This window comes from Plasmodium cynomolgi, chromosome 7 (genome assembly GCF_000321355.1).
Source record: "Plasmodium cynomolgi strain B DNA, chromosome 7, whole genome shotgun sequence".
Classification (NCBI taxonomy): domain Eukaryota; phylum Apicomplexa; class Aconoidasida; order Haemosporida; family Plasmodiidae; genus Plasmodium; species Plasmodium cynomolgi.
The window spans coordinates 27,893-53,686 of NC_020400.1; the positions used below are offsets into that span (position 1 = coordinate 27,893).

A 25,794-nucleotide genomic window follows, 5' to 3' on the forward strand; every position below is an offset into this window, starting at 1 on the left:
ATGTTTTTTTTTTTTTTTTTAATCTTTAGAGTAGCCCTTTCTTTAAAGATACAGCTTTACGGCAATCATTTGTTTGCCACACAAAATTATACATTTGTGTTTAATTGTTTTTATGTGTTTATATATGTACAATGTTTTATTAATATATAATAATATACCCCATAGGGTTGCTCTATATTTGTTATCTTACCTTATTTCTCTTTACCTCACTTTACCTTATCTCAGTTTACCTTACCTCATTCCATTTTTATTTATTCATTTATTTATTTTTTCTTTAAATCTTTTAATAATTCCCCCATTGTCATATTTAGTCATCAATCGCCAAGGCGATATTTAATTTTGAGAGTTTGGTTTTTTTTATTTAAAATTTTGTACAAGCCTACAGGATGATTCTTTTTTTTATAATGTGAAATCCTGTCTCCCATTTGGTGCAGCAAAAATAGGGTTCTCAGGGGCGCAACTTTTTACAAATCAAATATATACGCCATGCTTGTTTGAGATCAGAAATGGCCGACGCTCGTAAAGCAAATATATATATATATTTGCCTTCACTTTCCCCTTGTGTAAATTAGTGCATTAAACTTCTACAACTAGGTATAATCCCCCACGTGAGTGAAAATTAATAGCCATTCGTTCCTTTTACAAAGCGTTCTAAAGCTTCTTCCCCATACCCTTACACAACATCAATCAAAGTAAAATTATTCATTACAGAAAAATTCTATAACTCACTTTTACAAAATTGATTTTTCGTGATAATAAATAAAATAATAGATTATGTAATTTTTATCTTTATAAATAGTTTTACTTTTTTTTTTTTTCCTCCATAATTTTGCGCAGTTATTGCTACACACTGCAATATACCTATTAGTTATCTTTTCAATCTTATCATTTCAAAGTAGCTAAATAAAACAATAGAATTTTCTTTATTCTAAATGCAAACACAAAACGTATTATATATGTAAGAATTGATGTTTGCGGGGGTTCCACAATGAACTTTTCATGTTTATCATTATAAATACATTTTGAGTTTTTCCTTTATTTATTTTATTATTATTATTTTTTTTTTCTGCACGTTTCTAGCAGCAGGACCGGTATATTAACTCTACTGGCTTTGTATAAATTCAAGTAAAAAACGGTTAACACAAATTCACCAGTATAAGGATGCCATGTTATGTTCTATTACACTAAATTCAATTTTTTCAATGTTGATCAAAATTTAATGGGAATTAAAGCAACACCCTCATGACTATGCCTGTTGCGGAAATTTTTTCACCATTTCGCATCCCTTTTTTTGTTTTATTTCAAGCCCCCCTTTTTTTCAATGTTCCTTTAACATATTTCATTATATACAATTCCATTAAAGAAATACGAACTAGAACACATGCTTTATACGTTTTTCCTAGTGGAAATACCGGAACACTTTTAAGAACCAAAAAAACTGTAATAGAAAACCAAAGAGGCATTCATACGATTTACTATTTCTTTGGATGCAAAATGATACCTTTTCGAAAATATTCGTTCTACATTATTTACAAAAAAAAAAAAATGGTAAAAGTTATTTTCAACAAATGTTAAAAATATAGCATAAGAAAAAAAAAAAAAAAAAAAAGGGAAAAGGGGAAATAATATCTACATGCACGTGCACATATGGACACCCGTGTGTGTACGTACCCATACGTATATGTACAAGAATAGAAAATATACTTAATTAGTACCCCTTTAGAAGGGACGCCAAATTAGAGCGCATCAATGTACTCTCCATTTTTTAATAATCAAAATCAACAAAACAAACATCAATGACTTCTTCTTTGTTTTCTGGGTTCATGTTCTCATTAACTTCAAACACCTCATCGTCTTCCTCGCCATTATTAGCTTCCTCTTCGTCACCTTTTCTACTTGACATAATAGCTCCTATAGCTCCGCTCGTAAACAGTAAAATGAATGCTCCTGCATATTTGACCTTATTAAAATTAAACTTTTTATTCAAAATACTTACTTCATCAATGGAATATGACTTTTCCTGATAGGTACTATCCTGGGTATTCTCTGTATGCATATCATGTTCATCACTTCTTGTACTGCCATCCCCTAGAGGGGTAGCGCCACTCATCTCAGTTTGATCCGTGGGAGATGGAGTTTTCTCATCTTCTAATCCATGTGCCCTTTCTTCCTCTTCTTTTCTATTATTTTCATTAGTTCTCAAAGCCCTAGCTGTCTTTTCCTTTTCTATAGCACTTTTTTTATCATTTATTTCTGATAATATTTCTTCACTATCCTTTACTAGTTGATCTATTCCTTGAAGCTTTGCTTGTAATTCTTGAATTATTTCACCTGCTTCATTCATGAGCTTTTCTGCAGATATATATTCATTGGGATTTCTATCTGAAGACATTTGTTTGAAGAACTCTTCCATATTTCCCCTCTTCTTAATAGAATCTCTTAAAAGAATATTAAGTTTTTTAGCATCATCTTTTATTTGTTCAACATCACTGTTTATTTCGTTCGCTTCTATCTCCAACTCATAAATAGAAGTATGATTCCCAATTTTGCTTTTTTTCTCTAGAAGTTTATTAGACACCATTTCCATATTTTCATTAATTTCATAAATATTCATTATCTCTGTCACGTTATTCTTAATCTCATTTAATTTTTCCCCTATTTTGTGCAATCTTTCCTTTTCATATAAATCATTTAATATAGATTCTTTTTTCTTCATTAAGTTTTCAAAGAGTTCGATAATACTTCTTTTTTTGAGAACAATATTTTGTAGCATATCATCGTTTTGTTGTATATTTTCCAGGATCTTTTCATACTCTGTTTTTGTTTCTACTAGCTTATTGGTGATATTTTCTATATAATTGCTTACTCCCTGTATCGTTTCTGTATTTGTTTCCATTAAATTGTAATTGTTTTCCTTTTTGAAATTTTCGATGTCATTCATTAGGGTATCCGTTCTGTCGATTAAAATGGAAAATTGCTCCTTGTACTCTTCCATATTTTGGTATTTATTGCTATATTCACGATCAATTTCTTCCAACGTTTTTCCTTCAGCTTCAATAGCGCCGTATATGTTGTTAATATTTTGCTCACTTTCTGGGGTGTATTTAAGGCTATTTTTAATCAGGTCAGTCTCCTTATCGTTCAGATTGTCTTCCATGCTTTTTAGTTTCTTTTGTGTCTCCAGCAAAGACTTATTATTCGCTTCATTCATGCGTTTGTGAAATTCTATGACGGGCTTAAACACATCAGAACTGTGTTCTATTTGCTTCAGCTTAGTTTTACTCATATTTTTGTACACTTCATCCATTTCTTCTTTTTCCTTTTTCAGATTATCATAAAGTACGAAAATATTTTGGATGCTACCTTCTACAGCGCTAATATCACTGTTTTGATGGAATGAATATAATTCATTTTTTATATCCGTTATCGCTTTTAAAGACTCCTTTTGATGTTTTGAGAAATTCAGGGAATAAGTATCTGCATTTTGCACATTTTCGGATGCGTTGCTAAATGTAAGCTTATTATCGTAAACCCCTTTCAATGTTTCGACATAATCATCTGTGGAGGAGGACTTAGTTTTAATGTAGTCTACAAACTTTTCCATGTTCTCCTTTTGTTTATTAATCATCATTAATTTTTTGGAGGTTTTCATATTCGCAGTATAGCTGATTAGGGAAATCCAGTGGGACTGACAATTTTTTCCCAATTTGTACAATTCATCAATAGTTGAGTTCATTTCCATAACCTTTGAATCTATTGTGCTTATTTTTTCACTAATAGTTCCCATTTCTTCATTGGATCTTTCCAATTTTGCAATGTCTTCTTTAGATTCCATGGCTGATAAGACTATTCCTTCTAACTGTGTTATGGAGTTAATATACCTGTTCATATCGTTTTCCATTTCTTGCAACTTTGATTCATTCGGCGCGTCCTTCTTCTTATAATGATAGATAGTAATCATTTTGTTTAAATTTTCAAGCTCCTCTGTATTGTCTAGTAACGTATGGATATTATCAAATTGGCATTTTATTCCTTCCACTTGCTTCAATCTATTTAATGCTTCCCTTATCTTTTCCGGAACGACCTTTTCTTTGTTCTTGACTTCTTCCAGCCTTTCGTTAAATTCATTTTTTAGTTTTATTACATTATAAAAATCAGTAGCATCATTAGCTAGCTGTTCACTTTCTCTTTGTTTTTTTATTACATTATTTGAATCTTGTTCAATTTTTTTTAAAAGTTCATTCGAATTTGATACTACCGAAAATATCTCCGACTCTAAGCCTGTCTTAAAATTAGATTTCATTTCCTCATTGAATTCCATTACTGATGAAATTTTAGCATCATCACTTAAGAAATAATTTGCCAGAGTTACCATACTTTCATACATGCTTTTCGCGTCTCTCATATAGTCGGCCTGTTTCGACTCCTTAACCTTTTTAACTATACTTACTACATCGTTTAGCTTACTCGAACATTCGCTTATATTATTCAATATTTTCAGCTCATCAACAATTGTCTTCATATACTGTACATCCTGACTAACGCTCGCATACTCACTTGACATACCTTCATATTCGGTTCTCACCTTTTTCATCATTTCTTTTAGCAGTTTTGACGATTCCTCCTTTTTAATATCATTCAGAAGTCTTATCGCTTCCTCCTCTATTTTTTTAAGATGTTCATCTTCTTTCTCTGCTTGTTCCCTTAAACTTTGGGTCTTATCAATTGTCACAGAATAATCTGTAGCTTTGGACAAATGGCTTTTTATCAAATTGTATGATTTGGTAAATTTATCATGAATGCCATTCATTTTAACACCGTAGTTTTTTAAATCGCCGGTCATGTCATATTCCTTTAATTTTAATTTAATAAAAATAGATGTCTTTGGATCCACCAAGGCGTTTATTTCGCTTCTTACTAATTCGAAATTACTTTTCCTCTTATTCGCATTTTCCTCAATCCCTTGCAGTAACCCTTCTTCATATTTATTCTTCATTTTTAGCAAGTCATTTTCTATGTCAGTTATTTTTTTATCTATGTCGGTCAGACTTTCTTCTTCCATATTGATACGACTCATTTCATTTTGAATGGTTTCCAAATTTTTCTCATAACTTTCCTTAACCGCTTTTACTTTATCTAGGGAATTTTCGGCATCCAATTTACGTATAGACAAAACAGACTTCATTGATTTATCAGCCGCATCAAAATATTGATGTGCATTTTGTTTCACCCTTCCAATGTTTGATAAAACGGTATCAAGCTGTTTTCTGAAATTATCTATTTCTAATAACGACTTCGTGGAAATATCGTTAAGCTTCGTAAATTCCTTTTTCTCAATTTTGGATTTTTCCTTCAATTCTCCTATTTTTCTTTCTTTCTCACTCACTTGCGCTTTAATTCTGCCATCTATGGTTTTAATTTGGCTGAATTTTTTCTCCGCCTCATCATATTTTTTTTCACACTTCACTTTCATTTCTTTCATTAAAGATTCGTTAAACAGGCTTTCCATATTAGTTGCATAATCTACGATGGATTCACATAAGACTTTAGTTTTGTCTACCTCCTTTACCACTTCGTTAAAGGCTTGCTCAGCTTTGACAACATAGTCATCTACCTCCTTCATTTGGCTATCCGTTATGTTGGCTTTTTCTTCATCCCCATTATTTTTTAAATACTCGATTTTTTTCTTCCCCTCTTTAGTATTTTCCAAATGTGAAGAGCATATTTTTTTATCCTTTTCTAACTCTTCCCCAAATGTAAGTGCACTATCTTTCATCCTTAAAATTTCTTTTTTGATTTCCTCAATTTTGTTTACCTTATCATCTATGTCACTGTAGTCCAAATCTTTGACAATTTGTTCCTTTAGCATCTTTGCCTCCTCAAATTTGGCTGTCACATTTTTCTGTTCACTTTCAGCTTTTGTAAATTTCTCATTGGCTAGCTGAATAAAAAGGACAGATTCGCTGGAATTTTTCTTTATATATTCTAAAATGCTACTATAATTCGTTGATATCAACAAATCGTTAACGCCCTTAAGTTTATTCAGCTCTTCGCTTATATCAGCATTGCCTTGTATAGCATTTTGCAAATTCACGTTAACCTGTTGAACTAGTTTTTTCACTTCATCGAATGTGTTCTGTTTTTTCGCTTTTTCCATCAACTGAATTGATTCTGTTTCATTTAGTTTTATTAGATCCTCATACCTCTTTGCATCCTCTAAATGCTTTGTAATACTCGTTGTGACTAATTTATTTTGTGATTCATCACTTGTTTTATGTATCAAGTCTTCAATTTTAGTTTTGAGAGAATTCATTTCTTCAACACCCTTTCGAGCTTTCTCCTTTTCTACTGTAACCCGTCCTAAAATGCGCCCAATAACGTTCTTCTCAAATTCTAATTCCACATTGTTCACTTTTTCCTTTGCTTCCTTCAATTCGTTTGTTGTTCCTTCCTTCAGTTCTTCCGATATCTTTTTTACATTTTCATAAATATCCGTCATTTTTCCCTTCATCTTATTTAGCTCTTCCAGATTGTGTTCGTTTTCCTTTTTCTTGGCATCGATCTTTAAATTGTTTGATGTGCTCTCCAGGTTCGTCATTTCGCCGACGTGTTTGTTGATCAGTTCCTTGATTTTGCTGACGGATCCCTTTATGGCTTCTATTTGTTTATCATTTTCTGTATTTCTAACCTCTTTATAATCTTCATTCTGTTCAACGAGGTTTAGTTTATCTTCTATTGCTTTTACAGACTTCAAAATTTCATTCTTATTGCTTGTTATGCTTTGAACAACGTTGTTTATATGGTTATGCATTGCCTCTACATAAGTAACAGAGTTGTTTTTAAATAGCGTAACTTTATTTTTGCTTATCATATCGTAATTAACATTTAGTTCGTCTATTTCCTTTTCGATTTCCTTCCATTCGTCAATTTTATTCAACGAATCTTGTGACCTGTTTTGGTCCTTGTTCAAATGAATTTGCGACTTCGATTCTGTGTAAAACTTCAGAAGATCTTCTCTTTTAGTGTCTAAACTGCTTAGTTTACCCTCGTTCAATTTTTCGTTTATCTTTCCCATTTTGTCCCTTAAACTTTTTAAAAGTAACGCAGTGGTATTTTCTCCCACCACTTGATCGCCCCCCGTTTGGGTAATTTCCTTTTGTACCTCTTCTCGTAGAGTTTTTATTTTGCTTCTCAAAAGAGCAATATCTTCTTTATATTTATTACAGTTGTTTATGCTACCATTTAAACTTTTAAGTGAATCTATTGCCCTATTTAAACTTTGAATATTTGACTCGATATTTTCCACTGCACTGGTTTTCCCTTTGAAGTCTGTCTCGTACTGGTCTATTTTGTGTCTCAAACTATCAATATTAATTGATTCCTTTAAAGCTATAACTTTTGAAACTTCATTTTGATCTCCAATGAGGGAAAAATAATTTTTAATAACACCATAATAGTTTAACTGGCTCTCAATTTTATTTATGACTTCCCTCATGTGGGTAATTTCGGCGGATATTTCACCTTTCTGTCTGGAAAAATTTTGCTTATGTTTAGTGTATTCTTTCACATTTGTTTCTTCCCCGGGCAGATCTTCATCTACGTTTACCTTTTCAAAATATTCCTGCTCCTTTTCGGATCTATTTTTCTTATGCTTTTCTATCACGTCTCCCTCCTGATTATATTGCTCCATTTTCTTTTGCAACGCATCAAATTTTGTGGGAAACGAATCCGAAAATTCTTTCATTTTGTTATGAACATTTTCGAATTGTTTTTGCGCAATTTCTTTTTTGATCGCTTCAGCAAAAGTCACTTTTTCACTCATTTGGGTGTGCACATTTGTCAGCTGGACATCGCTAACAAAATCTAATTGAGCAAAAGTTTCTTTGGCATTCTGTAGCTTCTGTTCTACTGCTTCGTCAAGCATCTCCTGAGTGTTTTCTTTATTTTCGGCTACAAATTTTTCAACTGCTCCGATGAGTTCATTTATGTTATCCCTGTACACAGAATTATATAGAGCATTAATATCATTGTCCGCCTTCTCCTTCTTAGCGCTAAACTCGTCCATATTGTCATACGATGCTGTGTTGAGCAATTCATTCATTTCGTTGAAGTACAAATTTGATTTCCCTTTTAAGGAGAGAAGATCTTTTAAATAATGCACCTTTTTCGTCATCTTTTCTAATATAACTTTGATTTCTTCTTCATTTAAAGCACGCGCAATTTTCCTAGCCCGTAATCGATTTATTTCTTCGACACTTTTTTCAAACTCTATTTTTAGTTCATATATTTTTCCTTTTGATTCTAATATTTGTTCGTAAAATTTTTTTATTGTTTTGGTGCTTTCATCTATTTTGGATTTCTCTCTTTTAATATTTCTTATTTGCATCAAATACAAATCTACTTTTAATGTGTCGTTTTCTCGATTTTCTAGCTCATTTAATTTCTCTTCATAATATTGTTTTAAGTTTTCAAATGTATTTTTATACCTATTAAAAATGAACTCCGAACTGCTTACTATTTCATCTTTATATCCTTTCATTGGGTCGATAATATACTGAAGATCGTATATCTTTTCATCTGTTGTTTCAACCTCATCACCTAGAAGTTCGTGGTATATCTCTTCATTTCTTTCGTATACTTCTTCAGCCTCTTTTTTTATTTTTTCTGAATCTGTTTTAATTTTATAGCTCTCATTTTCATCAAATGTCGAGTTGTGCAGCGGAGTAGCACTTTTTCCGAAAGTGTCTATAACGGTAGAAAATAGTTCATTAAATTTTTTTATTTTACTTTCATATTTTTCTTTAATTGGGTCGTTAAGTTCTTTTATGTATTCAAAAATGCAATAGTTGTTAGCTAGCAGTTTGGAATTATCTTCAAATTTTTTTGCATCTATTTCAGTAGATTCCTTCTCTTCATTTATGGATTCTAAATTTTTGGTTGCATCGTTAATTAAAGTATTGTTAATGTTATACAAATGGGAAATTTCATGGATTTCTTCTCCTAACAATTTCAGCGAATTAGCAGTTTCTTGAATGTCTACATTGAGTTCTTTAGCTGCTGATAACAATTTATCTGTCACTGTATAATAGTTAATGTTCTCCGGAATGTATATGTACGTCTCTATTTCATACTTTTCTTTACTTGACATAAAATTCTTGCGCATTGTATTATAGTTTTGCACATATTGTCCACAGTTTTCCTTACAGTAGGAATCCTTCAAAACTGAAAAGGCCTTATTTTTTATATCATTTATTTTGGGTTTTAAATTTCTCTTATACGATTCTATATAAAGATTATAGTCTCTAGATGTTTCTGAGAATTCTGTTTCCTTTTCATCTAACGTTTCTGTTTCTATAGAATTCCTCTTCGCATCATTAATCTCATGTTCTAATATAATCATTTGTTCTTTTTGAGATATGCATGAATATATTAAATCTTTTAACGTATTTGTGTTTTCCGTAACTTCCTGTTTAAGTGTTTCCTCATAATATTTATGGTATTCAAGGTCCTTTGGAATCAGGTCCCGAATTAGATTAAAAAAATGTAGGTTAACAAAATCAATCTCCATGTCAAACACTGGGTCATACATACTATCATCCTTCAGTTTCTCGCTTATACCAACTATAGATTTGAGGGGTTCCTTCAGATCGTCTGATTTTTCCCCTTCTTGACTTTGTACAAAAGAATTTACAACACCATACGTTTTCTCATTTTCTTTTTCCTTTTCCTTGTTCCCTTGCATAGTACTATGTGGTGTACTTTCTTTTACATGAACCCCGTATGATGAAAATTTTCCATTGACATGATCATTTAAGTTAACAAACGATGAATCATGAGACGGACGTGATCCTTCGACGTCTTTCCCACTTTCGTTATCTGTTTCTTTAACATACGATTTTTGGTTTAAAAAGTTAGAATGTTTCGTGTTTCTTCTTTTCACCCTATTATGTTTCGACTTTTTATGATTCTTTAAATTAGAATCCAGCGAAAAGAAGTTTACATTCTCTTCGCTTTTACTTATGTCTTCTTCTGCATTTTTTCCGTGCCCTGCTCCTAAATGTGTTGGTCAAAGGGGAAGTACATATAGCGCGTACATAGGAGAGGTACGTACGAGATGGTACATGAATAAAAGCCCTCAAATGGGAAGATATAGATAATCCCACTCAGCGCAAATAACGAAAAATTATAAATTTACACCATCACGCATAAGTACACATGCACATATACATTCATGTGTGTTACCTAAATAGTTGAACAGGTAAAGAAGCGCTGCTAGGTAAATCCCACTTTTCATGATTTAAACAGATTCAGTGACTCGACTTTTTTTTTTTTTTTTTGCAGCTTTAAACGTTAAAATGAAAGCATTATTTTATTAGTAAATTTAAATCATCGCTCAGCTTATCTGCCTTCCTGAAATATAAGTATATATATATATATATATTGTTTTGTAAGTTTTTCTCTTGTGCAAAAGAAGGCTTTACATATTGCACGGCAAGATCAAAACTTTAACTCACCATATGGCACAATTCAAACAATGTTAATTCGATAGAAACAATCAAAACAGAGTAAAAAAATATCCAACTTAGAATAGCGCTAAAGGGTAATATTTTATGATTTTTTTTTTTTTACAACAACAAAATTTTAGTGCACAGATTCAGAACATCTACACTAAACATTCGCCTAAGTGTGATCAAAAAAAAAAAAAAAAAAAAAAAAAAATCCGTTTCTCCTACAACGAAGAAATAACAATTCTAAAATCAATGAGTTCAAAATATAGCGAAAAAATGGAACGCGATTTAAAGGTAAAAGAAAGAGATAAAGTTTCCTTCCAAAGGGTAATTCTGCACACATTGCAACAACAACAAAAAAGAAATGATCACAGCGGGAACAATTTTCTACATACCCATTCTATTTTGAACCATAAAAAATAGAATTTCCCTCCTTTCGATCAAATTAAGATGCGCTGTGCAGGGTTGTTTTTCGCAAAATTGTGCTTATACACACAGGTGAACGTAATATACACAAATATTTTAAAATAAATATAATCTGAACAAATAAAGGAAGGCAATCAAAATAAAAATATATTTTTTTTTTTTTTTTTTTTTTAACATATATTATTAAATCAAATCTTAAACTCGAGTAGAAACCTCTTTTAATTTTACCAGTCGTGATCCCGAGAAGGCTATTTAAATTGAATTTTTACGTGCACACTTTGTTCCTTAAAGCGGCTCTAATAAGCATGCACATGTTTAATTAATGGTAATTAAGAAAAAAAAAATTATGATTAGTAAAAAATTTGACGTTCCTAAACAGAAGGTGCACCGCTGAGAATGAATTCATTTGGGGGAAAAGCAAAAATTGTAATTAAAACATTTGGTTTGCTCCACCACAAGAACGAACAAATAAACAACAGTTTTGTTCTAATTTTTAAAGTTGTACGAGTAACAATTCGATCACCATTTGACTCGTACACATATATATGTACATGTTACACAGTCACCTTTTTCATTTTTTACATATATTTTTATACTTTCCTGTTTAACTGATGCGCATTTTACGCTTACCTTAATAGTTTATCCTTACCTCATTAGATCGGGCGCGAAAATTAAATTAAATATTACCGCGACTAATTACTGCACATAAAATGTTCTCAACCGTTACTACGGCGACAAACATAATATATGTTACAATCTTTATTTGGGATTTTTTTACGTTTTTTTTTTTTTTTTTTCCCCCTTTTCGCTGTTTGTTAATGTACCCTTTCATGGTGTATATATATTAAATTAGCTAAGCAGATTGTTCACCATTATTTGTTGCCAATTCTGAAATTAATTTGTGCAACATGTTCCATAAAAAATAAACGTTAATACATTTTTAATGATCCTCAATTTAAAATTTAATGCTATATCACCCGATTGTTTTCTTTTCGTTCAATATGTTGTCACGCTAAAGTAATTTTGCGTATCTGTGAAAAGAATTACTTCTTCTATATGCTCACGTCTATTACACATTTGCCCAAAGAACACCTCCGAATCGGTTCACATTTTGCAACCCTTTCCGCGTTAAAAGGGAAAAAGAAAAAAGTTCCTTTTTCCATAAATACAATTTTCCACTTGGGCATTGTACCTCCTTCTAAAACAAAAATAAAAAAAAGCACCTTCTTAGAATGACCTAGTACTGCACTCACGTGTTAAGAAGTTAACTGAGAAGAACGCGAGTGGGCGCCATAGCAGTGGAAGTCCTAAAGTTCATTCCTATATATTAACTGTTTCCCTTTGTTATTTCAAAATATGTATAATATACCTTTTTTCCATGAAGCCCATTTACTCTGTTATGCGCGTAAAAATTGGATAATTACGTGTTTGGCATGTAAACGTTTTTGCGCAACTACACATGTGACTTATAAAAACAAATTGAACTCCCATTAATAGCCAACGCTATGTGCACGTACAAAGCACATTTCATGGGTACACCTTGGCAAAAGTTTGCAGTGCCCCTTTTTGCAAAAAGGTTAATCAGTTAAATTACATATCTATTCTTCTGCCCTCCTACCCATTCCTATTTTTTGCACTTTTTACGTATTATATTGTAACAAATTAAATTTTGTGAAAATTGTGCAAATGGATAGGAAACATCATTGAAAGTCAAATGTGATGTCCCCATTTAAAAAAAGGATCTCCCTTTTTGCACCTTTTGGAAGATCAATATGGGTACACCACAGGAGGGGGGGTATTATAAGGGCATATTTCTTCACCTTTCTTCGATCACATTTTTTCGATTCCGTTTTATTTAATTTTAATGAGTAATGGACTGATTCTACTTAAGCAGTTCAAACCATGTGGCTGTTTTATTCTCATTGGGGGAAGAAACCCTTACGGGAGGGATAGACCTACGTTTATACATGCTCACCTTCATATATGGGTGCACCTTTGCTTGGGCATAAGTACACATACAAGTACTTGAAATCGTTTTCGAAAATTCAGCATAAACAAACGTTGAACAAGTGAAAAAAAAAAAAAGTTTCACATGCTCTACCTTGTATGATGGGAAAAAAAAAGCCCTTCCCCGGGAAAAGCGCCACTTGGAGGTAATAAATGGAAGCGCTATCCTTAATTACACAAATTCGCACTCCTTTTGATATATATTTAAAATGTACATTTTGCAAATTAATGCTTTAAAATTACGGAGCAAAAAAAATGCTTTCCCCAAACGGGAGTTCAATTTTTTTAAAATTCATCATCAGTTTGACTTGCTGAGCATTTTCTTGCAACATTTTTCTTTTCGTAAAAAAGGACGCTTTCAATTTTAATACATGAAAAGAATTATTCCTCAAAAGTGATGCAAAAGGGTCGGAACGAATTGAATGTTTTTTTTTTTTTTTCCTACGTCATTTTATGTGGTTTTGCATGCAAATGTCATTTTGTACCTCTTCCCCAATGAAAAAATATGTGGTGGGCACGGCGCTTAATTCTGTAGACGCATTTTATACCTGTATAACACTTCATGTGGGAATGTATACATGTGGATAAGCTCAAAAATGAGGAGAAAAAAGGAACGTGAAATTTACACCCATAAGTATACAACCACTATCTCTTGGCAGAGATGTATACACGCGTATATATGTAAAATGGCATTTTGCACTAAATTCCATTTTGACATCATCGTGAATAAGAAGTAACTTCCAAATCACATGCGCACAGCTCAAAGCAGGTTGACCGTTAGCACAAAATATGCGGCATTAAGGAAGTGGTCCCTTTTGAAAAATGTGCATGCAAAATGAAGCAATTATTCTGCCACATCCATAAATTTACTCAGGCATGTTACATTTTGAATGAATAGCATTAAATTATGTAAAAAAAAGAAATTGCTTTGCCAAATAACATGGACCCTCACTAATTATACAGCTTAAAAAAAATTACAAAATTAAGTGAACATAAAAACTATTGGCAAAATTTCCCAACTTTTTGACACAATTAATCCAACATACAAGTAAAAAGAACATCAATTTTGACGCAAACCCGTTTACAAGAAATAACCGGAAAAAATTTACGCCATGGAATTCAACAACAGATTAACCCTTTTTATTTTATTTATATGCTCCGCCTTAATTGCGGCATACAGCTGCGGGGATGCGAATCAGAATTCATCGACCAAGGTTCCCCTAGATCCAAGGATTTTAGAATTGAGTACAAAGGTGGAGAAGGAAAAGAAATTACATAATTTAATATTCTTATCAATTTTTTCTGGGACGATGATAACAATTATGTTTTCAATGTTGGGATTCATTCTCCATGATTACGTTAGAGATGTCAAATGGAAAGAGCAACATATAAAAAAGAAGTGATGAACGGAAGAAATAAAAAAGTGGAAGAAAGTAGTTATACCCTGGTGGACAAACATGCGTAATTTTTACGCACAAAACAAGGGGCACGCATAATTCGCACATACTTACCCACTCGGCTACAAAATAAACACATCGGATGAGCCAACTGGTGTGAAGGGAAAGAAGACCTGTACTGTTATCTCGAACTGCATATTTACGTGTGCACACCCAAACGTCCATTTTCCCACCCCTTTTGTACGCTACAGAATGAATACTTTTAATTTTTGTGAATTCCTGCGTTCTGCCGTTTTTAAATGTACACTATGCATATTTATGCTGCTGTTTTTACAAGTGTTCGCATATGTATATTGTTCCTACAGGTATACGCATCCACTGCTTGTGCAAGTACAGATAACTGCATCGTTCGTAATGCGTTTATTTCTTGAGTACATAACATTTTGACCGTTTTAACATTTTAGCATTTTCCATATTCAAAAAGTTCTTAAAGAGAGCCTGAAATATAATGTGAAAAGAAATATTCTTTAACAAATGGCCTTTTTCTTTAATGAATAAAAATTCGGATGGTATACATCCCTTCAAAGGGGAGGAAATAAGGCCGCCTACGTATATGGCATTTTTTTTTCTTTCTCAAATTTTAACAATAACGGAAACACTTTAGAGCAAAATATACGCGCCTTCACAAGGGCGTAATCCAGTGCACATTTTTTAACGTCATATCTTTGTTGTTGCTGGGACTTTCCTATTTTGTGCTCGGATACGCCGTTTCGTACTTTTGCGCGCACTTTTAGTTAGCACAGGTTTGTGGGATATTCACATAAAAAGGGTTTTTTTTTTTCTACGTCGCGTGAAAAAACATTTTTAAATGAAAAAATGTGAAGGATTTTCCCTTCCAGCGAGCCAATTCATCTTTACATATTATAAAATAAAGATTATGGAGGATACATTTTCCCTTAAGTGCAGTTTCCTCAAAATGAGCCACTCATAAAACTGCATGAATCCACAAATAATCGCCCCTTATTGCATACTCCTTTTAACAAAAATTCTGAAGCGATGTACAAAATAAATAGAATAAATGCTCCACTCCCTTTTGCTTAAGAGGCTTGCACAAAAGGAACCACGTATATGAAAAGTACAAACCAAAAATGGATAAAAAAAAAAAAAAAAAAAACTCCTTTTTTCTCCGAAAACTTGTAAAAACCCCCCCTTTGCTTTGTTCTGTCCACATCCATTCTTCCGCATAAGTTCACCCCCAACAGGAGCTTCACATTTTTCTTTTTTTCTTCCGAACATATATTGTTATGCCAAAAGGTTATGAAAAAAGAAAGCGAATTTGACGCACCATGTGAAAGTATTGATTTCATTTTTATGCCCCTCCCCCCTACATTCGTTGGAAGGACCAACATGAAAGGCAAAACATGGCGTGATAAAGGCCACTACAAAAAAAATATATTTACGCAAAACATGTTTTTTAGATGCATAGGCGCGTGTAAAACTTATTTTTTTGCAAACGTTTAATACAATCCACACAGCCCCCACGTATGCCACAAACGCTCATGCACGAAGACCCCCCGGATGACTCGTAAAAATGAATTACCTTTTCGGCACCAGACGAAACTTTAATATATCTCGATTCAAAAACACATTCATAAGCCATACATACAAAGGGAACAATGTGAAAGAGCAGTATTGTAAGAAATTATCCTTTAGCACAAAAGATAATGGGCAAAATAATGACAATAACTGTAGCAACGCCTTAAATTATAAATTTTTCCAAAAAAGGAAAAGACGAAAAAGAGACAAATTTTTTTTCAAATCCAAATTATAAAGTAATTAATCACAGCCAAAAAGAAATTTAAGCGTTTTTGGATATAACAGAGGAAAACTCTTCGTGAGCATCAAGAAAGACTTTACCAGTTTTGTTGTTAATTCGTTAATCATCTTCGTCTTCCTTTACTCCGTTTACACATTAGCACCCAATGAAACTGTCTCGCAAAGAAGAAAAAGAATTATCACAGAGAGATTGATGAAAGAGTATGATATTTCTGCGAGTGATCTTGAAATGATTGAGCAACTGGACGAAGTAGCAGAAGAGTAAAAATGTGTGCAAAATTTGGGGCGAGCATGAGAATGGCTAGCCTAGGAGCGCTTACTTCGACCTCCTCTACCTCTTTCGCTGCGTCGGTTTATTATCATTTTTTCACTTTTTGAACGCAACCGTTGAAGCAGTTTGTTTCCGTGTATGCCCCACGCGTTGGTCGTATATCTTCAGCACTGCAACTGTTAATCTGGTATATATATTTTTTTTCCATTCTTATGTTAAAGTGTCATCATGGAGCGTTCTTCCCTTTTCTTAAGTTTCGCACAAAAAAAAAAAAAAAAAAAACGAAATAAAACAAAAAAGAAAGCAATCATGAGTAACATTTTCTTGTTGGCTTACACGTTTGGGCAGTTAAAATGTGCCATAATTACATCAAGAAATTATGACAGTTGTGAAATCATCGCAGTTATAGATAGCAACAAAATTAACAGGTAAATTACGCGAACACAAAAGGGTACCACCCAACATATGCTGCTGTGCAATTTTCATTAAAACAAAAATTTCATTTGTTGATTCAAAGTTTTTAATATTTAAAAGATTGAATTTACAAAATGATCAGAAATTACTGTAAAGTATATTGAAACAAAGAAGAAGAAAAAGTTTTAACAAACATTAAATGAATAGCAATAGTTTTGTTTTGTATCAATATTTTTTTAAAAATACGATTGGAATTAAAAAAAAAAAAAAAAACATATATATATATGTACATATTAGTACATATATAACGGCTGCGTAGCAGCTATATAATAATTACATAAAAATTGTAGATTCTGAAAAAAAAAGGGGAACCTAGACTAGACACGTTTGGTACCCTATCTGCTGATTTTATTTCCACGAGCCACAGAACCGTACGTCTGTTTGGTAGCTATGAGGGGAAGGGAAAAAAGAAACACATAAACATATAAACATGTACTTATAAGCATGTACTTATATACATGTACAAATGTGCGCACAGACGTGCGCGCCGCGTGCTTATGCACACAGAGATAGCGCCCCAAACGACTCCAGTAGGGACACAAATTTGCTGCAAATTTAAAAAGCAGCTTTACCTGTGTTAAACGGCAAATACTTAAACTTGATCATATTTTTTATCTGCTGCTTCATAGTTGCAAAAAATAAACATATGAAGTAAAAAAGTAATAGGGGCCAAAATACTGGTATGTCCAGAAATGGAAAAAAGGTACAAAATATTGATATCAAAATAGCCCTACTGGCATACAGCCAGAATTTGAATTCGTTCAGTTTTCTTAAGAATGGCCTAAACTCTTTCTTATCATCAGGATTGTTCTCATTTTTTCGTTCAGTCGTTTGTTTCATGGGGAGTAATAAACCGTTATTTTCATTTTCATACTGCTCATATATTTCTTCTATATTGTGCGGGGTTAAAAAACGCAAAAACAAGTTTAGTAAAAAAATGGATAGCGCATATGACACTACGTAAAACCCCGTCACGTAATATACCCTAAGAACGTATAAACTAAATAACCCCAATAACCCAAACCATCTTGTTTTTACATATAGCGTTGTCTTATCAATATAGTAATTATGCGTGTTGATTATTTTTTTACACAAATCTGGCAGCGTCGGCTCTGTTTCGTCCCTTTTTTTTTTTTTTTGTTGTGTGTTTATTAAATTAGTGTTTAACTCGTTTGGTCCTGTCTTGTTAAACTTTTGTATTACATTTACTATTAACAGTTCTGTTACATATATGCTTCATGCAGGAAGGGGCTCTGTCTCTTACATGTGGACATGCACGTGCGTATGTTAGCATATATTAGGGCACATATGTGTATATATATGCAGATTTGCACATATATACACATATACAAATACACATAAATAACACTATACTGTGTATTATTACGATAAAAAAAAAACATACAAATGAGGTATGCGCAAATATAACGTACTTTATATAACATATTTGTGCATTTCACTATTTTTTAAACTATTCTTCGCAATTCTTGAAGGAATTACCGTCTCTGTCTTAAATAACACAAATAAAATTTACACAAATGTACCTGTACGGTTTAAACATAATGCGCATTTTATTGGGTCTTCACGAAAAAAGTTTACTCAAAAGTTTTACTGAAAAAAACATTTCCGCTTGAAAAAAAAATTTTCTTAAAGTGGCCTGTTGCCATATAAACATAACATATGCATACGTATGCGCGAGTACGTATATTTGTGCGCATTTAATACGTATGCATAAATTGTTGGATATATCTTCATATGCATGCCTGTATATATATGCAAGTACCATAAAACTCGAAAAACTTCGTACGATCAGCAGATTGCGGGCATCCGTATATTTTTACAATTTTCGTAAAATCGTGTTTTATAAAATATACAAAATTGTACCATAGCAATTTTGTCATCAAAATCATGCTTCATCAACATTATATGAAGTTTTTATACAAAACAGTAATTTAACAATATGCACTTTTTTTTTTTTTTTTGTACGAAATATATGGCCTAATCAAATATATGCTATGCCACATATTAACAAACGTTTCGTAAAAAAAGATAAGCGTATTTTTTCAAAGCCTTTTTTTAAGATAAATATATAGCCATTTTTTGCCAAATGGATGAACGTGAACGGTTCAATATTCATCATAATTTAAAAAAAAAAAAAAACACTTAACAATGCAGTAGTTTTTTTATAAAAAATGCATATATAAAAATGCGATAACCAGTTTTTTGGCTACAAAAAAAAAAGGAATTTTTTCTATATGCCACAAAAATAAATGGGGGAGAATTTTTTTTTTTTTTTTTTTTGCCAATAAATACTTCCTATATAAAACCCATTTTAATAAACAAATTATACAACCCTCTTACTTGCAACCAGGCTGCAAAATAAAAAACGAAAAAAGATAAAAGGATATGTTTAAAAGTGAGTTGCCAAAAAAATTTTAATGCTTTGAAAATTAATAAAAGTTCTACCACATAACTACACTCTCTTAAAAAAAAAAAAAAGAATTAACCAAATGGTTGTACATAATACAACATGCATTCAGTTCATATAAAAATGACTAGCATACATACAGCAAAAAAAAGACTCCTTATTTACGCAGGGACCAATGTACCAAACCTTTTTCATAACATGGAGTTAAACTAAAAGCGGCCTTTTTTTTACCTTTAAAATTAAAACATATTTACATAAAATAAGAAGGCGCAAACGAACGATAGAAAAAAAAAAAATCGCCCTGTAAGAAAAAACGAAGAATTTTTTTATGCTAAAAGAGGAGACAGAGTAAAAAAAAAGAACGCAGCGTCATCCCACTATGTAGCGTTTTTCCCATTACGCAAAGTTAGTAAAAACTTATCATCAACAAAACCAAAGCTATAAACGTAAAACAATCTGTGCTAAAAAAAAAAAAAATGATTGTTCGCGTAGTAGTAGAAATTATGCATTTATGTATTCATGTCTTTATGCCTTTATGGCCATTTTCCCCTTTACGCACCAATTGGTTCTTCTTAACTTTTATGACGTACACATACGGTATTCATAGCTCAGCATAAAAAGTTCTTTAAAATTATGAACATGTGGGATAAAAAAAAGGTTAACTACATTTTGGTAAAAAAAAAGAGTAACGAAATATAGACGTGGCCCGTCCATATGCATAAGCATAACTGTGTGCAGATATGCAAAAGGTTGCATGGAGAAATATATAAACAGGAAAAAGTATACGTGCAGCATATCTTAAAATTACGCGAATGGTATATTTTGCTACTACATACATATACGTATGTACAGCAAAATATAAGCATGCTCTTTTTCTACCCTACATTGGATATTCACTCAAAAATATGCAAACTTTCTGTCATTATGAATACATTTTTGTGTATCAACAAACAGGTCCATCCATGCGCACGTCCACCCTTAAACACATATCGTTAAAACATACATTTTCTTTGAACATGTATGTGAAGGATTCACCCAATAATGCGAAAATGGGGAAATAACTATTCGCTTGGAAAGGCTGTAAGCATACTACCTCATGTTTGTACATACATATACACATATATTTCTAAATGCACATAAATCAACCACAAAAAGCTATGGGGGTCATAAACCAATGAACAAAAAACAAAATTATGTTATCCATGTCCACATTCTTGGCAACTCTTAGCAACAGCGACTTTTGTATATTTTTTGATCGCCCTGGTTGTTCAGGGCAAATGTCTCAGGCAGATATCTGAAAACAGTGAAACGTGGAAAAATTGCGCATAATATTTTAAATATACATAATATGTGGCAAATGTCGGGGTTCATTAATGTTCTGTTGGGCCAAGCAGCATGGTACAAGACCCATTTTCAACGTTCCAAGGAACAAATTTTCCGTGGCGTCCATATAAGCATAAATGGGCATATTATTATACATTCCCTTTTTATGCCATTTTGTTCCCTTACATTTGTTCCTCCTGGTGTTCCTGTTTCATGGCCTTTCTCGCAATTTCGTCAAACGCCTGATCCACATTAATTGCGTTTTTTGCGCTCGTCTCAAAATAGGGAATGTTGTTATTCGATTTGCACCACTGCAGGACTTTAAGCGATTGAACCTGTAAAGGTGAAACGAATGGACAAATGAACGAATGATCGAACGAATGCACACGTTTCTACAACCGCAATTGGTCATGCGTATCTATAAGCATAGGAACATGCTGCCAATACGCAAAAGTTATTACTCGCGCCTCTTATCAATTACCTTTCTCTTATTCGTCTCGTCAACTTTATTTCCAATGATGACGAAGGGGAAATTGTCTGGATCCTTTGGGCTGGCCTACATGGAAAAACAAATTCGGGAAAAATTAAATAACATTCGGGCGTGCGTACTTGTAGTCATACATATATACTTACATATATACATACACATATACACATACACATATATATATATATATATATACGCCTGCTTATGTACAGCACTACACTGACTATCGCTTTCTCCCTCTATTCGGTACCTGAATAAGAAATTCGTCCTTCCACGACTCCAACGATTCATATGTTTTGTAATTCGTTAAGTCAAAAACTAACACACAGCAATCGGCCCCTCTGTAAAAAGCTACCCCCAGGCTTTGAAAGCGCTCTTGGCCTGCCGTGTCCCATATCTGGGAAGAAAGTGGGTAGAGACGTTACTCGAATGAAAATTTGGCACATAAGCATATATGCATGTATATAAATGTACAATCGCGCACATGTACTCTCATATACATGTGCATAACTCATGCGATATCTGGGGGGAAAAAAAAAATGCTACATCTTAATAAAGCAACTAAGCGCAAGTATATATTGCATAAGCCTTATTAGCAATTTTTCTCTCCTTTTCATTTAACTTGCATTGTTAGGTGTTCATTGTCAACTATGGTTTCTTTCGTTAAAAAGTCGGCTCCAACTAACATGGGGGGAAAAAAAAAATTATATAAATATAGTACAAATTTAAAAAAAAAAAATTCACAGAATAATTCTTCAATATATTTTAGTTAATCTAATTACTTGTCGCCTTGTACTGATTCGTAAATTTTTTATTTACATATTGATTCATTAATGATGTCTTTCCAACACTGCAAAAAAAAAAAAGAGGACAAAATTAATGCGCAAAAGGGTATTATCACGAAGGAGTTGTAAAAATTGAAAAGGTGAAACAATTCCCCCAAAACAATTTAATTCATGTCCTAAAAAAATAGCAACGCCCACCAGCCAGCATTAAATTTAGGGTTAGCATGTGTACATAAAATAAACTACATTTATTTATTGAATATAAAAGAGGTTAGCCTTTTTTTTATAGTATGTTATTCTATATTGAACGTTTTCATATTTGATTATCTCTTAAAGGATAGAACGCCTGTGTAACATTTCGGGATCCATTTATTTGTTTAACGCATGCATTGCTTAAGTTTAATTCGACTATTCATACGTCCATTTGGAGTGAATCATTTGATGCATAGCCCATCCGATCATTTCCGTTTCTACTTAGTATAACAAAGCACTTGAACCAAATAGCGCTAACAACGTGACGCAATCTTATTTTGCAATAAAACTTTTAAACGTCATTTTTGTATATACAAATGCGCAGTGGTAGACATGTGCTTCTGCATCTGGGAGACAACTTTAACAAACCTCCGATGCGAGAAGCCATGTGACAGTACTCAAGAATCAGTTCAACTTCTTTCCTTATTGATGTATCGGTATTTTCTAGTCACTTTCGCATCACTGCGGTGTGTTACACATACATACACATAACGCAGTGTGACTTAAAAAATTGCATAATGTTGATCTCGCTTTTATTAGCACGTTTCAGTGCGTTACTCATTTCGCGTTCCTTTTGTGCTTCTCTTTTATCATTTGTTCCATCTTTTAGTCTATCAACATGGCTGTCCTCTTTAATTTTTTTTTTTCACCAACTATATCCATACACATATACGTTTGCATATATGCCTATGTACAATGTTTCCCCCAAAAAAAAATTTAACGCGGCTGTAATGTCGGCGTTTTTTACGTTTCTTAATTGTTTACCCACTATCCCCAAGAATGATAACTTTTAAAATGGTTCTTTTTTTATTTGACATAATTTTCTTCTAATGGTTTTCTTCCTTTGCGGTTATGTTTCTTAATTCGATTAAGCAGTATACGTCACAGTGCTGTGATACCTGAATGTACGCGCACGTATAATGTGTTTAAGCCATATGTAATTTTGTTCATAAATTTGCTTATTTATGCAGTTCGCTCACTTGTTTATAAAACGCATTTTTTTCCGTAAATTTTGAAATGTACTTTCGATGATATTTCCTTCTCGTATGGGTTAATATGAAACGAAACAAAAAAAAAAAAAAAAAGAACAATTTTGCGTAAAATATACAAGAAAAAAATTAAACTAATTTTTTTTCCATACATGTATATACATATGGCGGCACATAAACGTTATGAAAACTATTCACAAAGGTTAATCTTTTTTTCCTTGTCAATTTTGATCAGCTTAATAACCGTCACATCAATATTTCTGTAGTAGTTGTAACACAGAAAGTAAAAAAAAAAAAAAAAAAAGAAAAGGAAAAAACATAAAATTGCACTATATGCTACACGCCAATCCATGTGCGCGTAGCACTTTATATTGCCAACAAAATTTTGCAAATGTGAAGGGGCTGGGTCGCGTGCATACAAAGGGTCACAACGAACAATACGTTTTGGTACACACACATGTAAATGTACTTTCATACAAAAACATTAACTGTATGAATGTAAATATTTTTTTAATATACTTGTGTTGCTGTACGGACGGGCATGCGTCACATGTGTATAAGCACACAATGAACATTTTGTTTTTTTCCGTAACCAGTGAACATTCTTTTAAAATGCACGCAACAAAAAATACACTTCCTTTGAGGATTATTTTACTACTGTGCTTGTGAAAAATGGTTGGGTGTATGTTCACTTAAAAATCATTCGACAAAAAGGTGAATTGTTTTTTTTTAAATTTCCCACGAATGGTGTAACAATTGGATGTGTTCTTTTTTTTTTTGGGCAACAGTTAACTGCTCCTGGGTATGGAAATAAGAAATTTAACTACCATATACTACACTTAAACTTGGCGTTTATAGGGACGTGGAAAATATTGTGTAAAGTAATACGAAAAAAAAAAAAAAAAAATCCACATATTAGTATACACTCCTTGAGCAGTTGTGCATTATTCAAGCTGCATTGATCACATGCGCCACAATCGAATTAACAATTAAGTGTAAGACGATTTACTGTGATTAAAAAACCGACCGCTGTAAATTGCATACATATGTATTTTAACATATCCCTGTGGTTATATTTTCCAGATTGACATAACTTCTCTTTTATGCACAATATATTTCAGTTCGTTTCAACAAGAGTTGTTCACATGAAGACATAAAAAAGGAAGACACCTAGGGTGTAACAAAATGGTGCGAACATTTCTCACTTACGGTAACGCAATATATGCCTTAATGCGCTGTATGTACTTATTTCTTACAATGCGATAGAGGAATAACTTTTTTTCTCTCTCGAAATAAGCAGTATTACCAAATGAGAATTACCAGAATGTGTTCATTAAAACAATTGAGGGGAAATTTACAGGCCATATACCACTTGGAGGCGCGCATGTATGTGTGCTTACACGTGTGTGCGTTTGTGTGTACATACTTTTGCTTATACGTTCCTTCGTGAATTTTTCCTCCATAAGGAATAGCGCCTATTTGTATTTATACGTATTTCATTTTAGCGCGATTAACAAAAAATGACACATTTATAAAAAAGTTCGTAATTGACGTTCTTTCCCTTTTTACGCGATTTTTTTTCTTCACTCCTTTGTAACAAGTCAAACTTATTTTTGGTAAATGATGGCAAAATAATAAACACACTTAAGAAAAAGAAAAAGTCGAAAGAGTTTAATTTGATTATATTATAAATTCAGTAATGTTAAACAGTCAGAATTATATCTCATTTCGCGTTCGAATTTTAGTGCTTAACATTTTGATTTAAATTTTATTTTTATTTCCCTTTTCATAACTTTTATGTGTATCACGTTTGGGCATCCTACTGCGATACTGCGAAATGGCATTTTTCGTGTTTGTTCTTTTAAAGCAAAATAAAAGCAAAACTTATCATCATTCTAACATTTTTATTGTCATTAAAAAGGGGTACATTGTCAAGCATGTCCTAGGATGGCAATACGTGCTCATAAAGTAATATATATATGTATGTATATATCACATACATAATACATACACATGCATGTGTTTTGCATACGTGTGAATCCAAAACATGTGTGCTTGATTAAATGCGCACATTTTCATGTGCATATGCGCATACTTATGTATACACGGGCATACATGTAAACTACGGAAGAGGTTAAAAATATAATTCGTTCTATTGCTAATGCACATGCGCAACGAAACAAAAGTAAAAATGCTATTTTACATTTCGCTTCCGCATAAACCTCACTTGTGTGCTTTGCTTTTTTTTGGAGGGGGAGGTATTTCTTTATTTTCCTTCTGAAGGTTGTTTCACAATTTTTTCGCGAAAGGAAAAAATAAAATAAACGAAGTGAAGTGAAACGAACGAAATGAAAAAAAACCAAGTGAAAAAAAACAAACAAATAAAAATGTAACCAACAAGTAAAAGCATGATCAACAAGTAAAAGCATGACCAACAAGTAAAAGCATGGCAAACAAGTCAAAGCATGGCTAACAAGTCAAAGCATGGCAAACAAGTCAAAGCATAACCAACAAGTCAAAGCATAACCAACAAGTCAAAGCATAACCAACAAGTCAAAGCATAACCAACAAGTCAAAGCATAACTAACAAATGGAAACAAAGCCGATAAAA

General features: G+C 32.5%; 5 protein-coding genes across 5 annotated transcripts; 2 read left to right on the forward strand and 3 right to left on the reverse strand.

The window, feature by feature from the left end:
- Positions 1-1,765: 1,765 nt before the first annotated feature.
- PCYB_071060 (reticulocyte binding protein 1) lies at positions 1,766-10,294 on the reverse strand (the record flags this gene model as incomplete). Its single annotated transcript, XM_004221503.1, has 2 exons — positions 1,766-10,053; positions 10,243-10,294. 2 exons carry the CDS (start codon positions 10,292-10,294, stop codon positions 1,766-1,768), a joined length of 8,340 nt encoding a protein of 2,779 aa, XP_004221551.1.
- Positions 10,295-14,053: 3,759 nt separating this feature from the next.
- On the forward strand, positions 14,054-14,338 carry PCYB_071070 (hypothetical protein; the record flags this gene model as incomplete). Its single annotated transcript, XM_004221504.1, has 1 exon — positions 14,054-14,338. A coding segment is annotated over one exon (285 nt), but the record flags the coding sequence as incomplete, so codon positions are not given.
- Positions 14,339-16,184: 1,846 nt separating this feature from the next.
- Positions 16,185-16,439, forward strand: PCYB_071080 (hypothetical protein; the record flags this gene model as incomplete). Its single annotated transcript, XM_004221505.1, has 1 exon — positions 16,185-16,439. A coding segment is annotated over one exon (255 nt), but the record flags the coding sequence as incomplete, so codon positions are not given.
- Positions 16,440-17,476: 1,037 nt separating this feature from the next.
- PCYB_071090 (RER1 protein) lies at positions 17,477-18,097 on the reverse strand (the record flags this gene model as incomplete). The annotated part of the gene is made up of 1 exon (XM_004221506.1): positions 17,477-18,097. A coding segment is annotated over one exon (618 nt), but the record flags the coding sequence as incomplete, so codon positions are not given.
- A 2,755-nt stretch (positions 18,098-20,852) lies between these two features.
- Positions 20,853-23,093, reverse strand: PCYB_071100 (small GTPase Rab7; the record flags this gene model as incomplete). Its single annotated transcript, XM_004221507.1, has 6 exons — positions 22,960-23,093; positions 21,940-22,007; positions 21,780-21,838; positions 21,408-21,554; positions 21,152-21,226; positions 20,853-21,005 (listed from the first exon to the last, which is right to left on the reverse strand). Exons 1-6 carry the CDS (start codon positions 23,010-23,012, stop codon positions 20,853-20,855), a joined length of 555 nt encoding a protein of 184 aa, XP_004221555.1. The 5' UTR covers positions 23,013-23,093.
- Between the last annotated feature and the right edge of the window lie 2,701 nt (positions 23,094-25,794).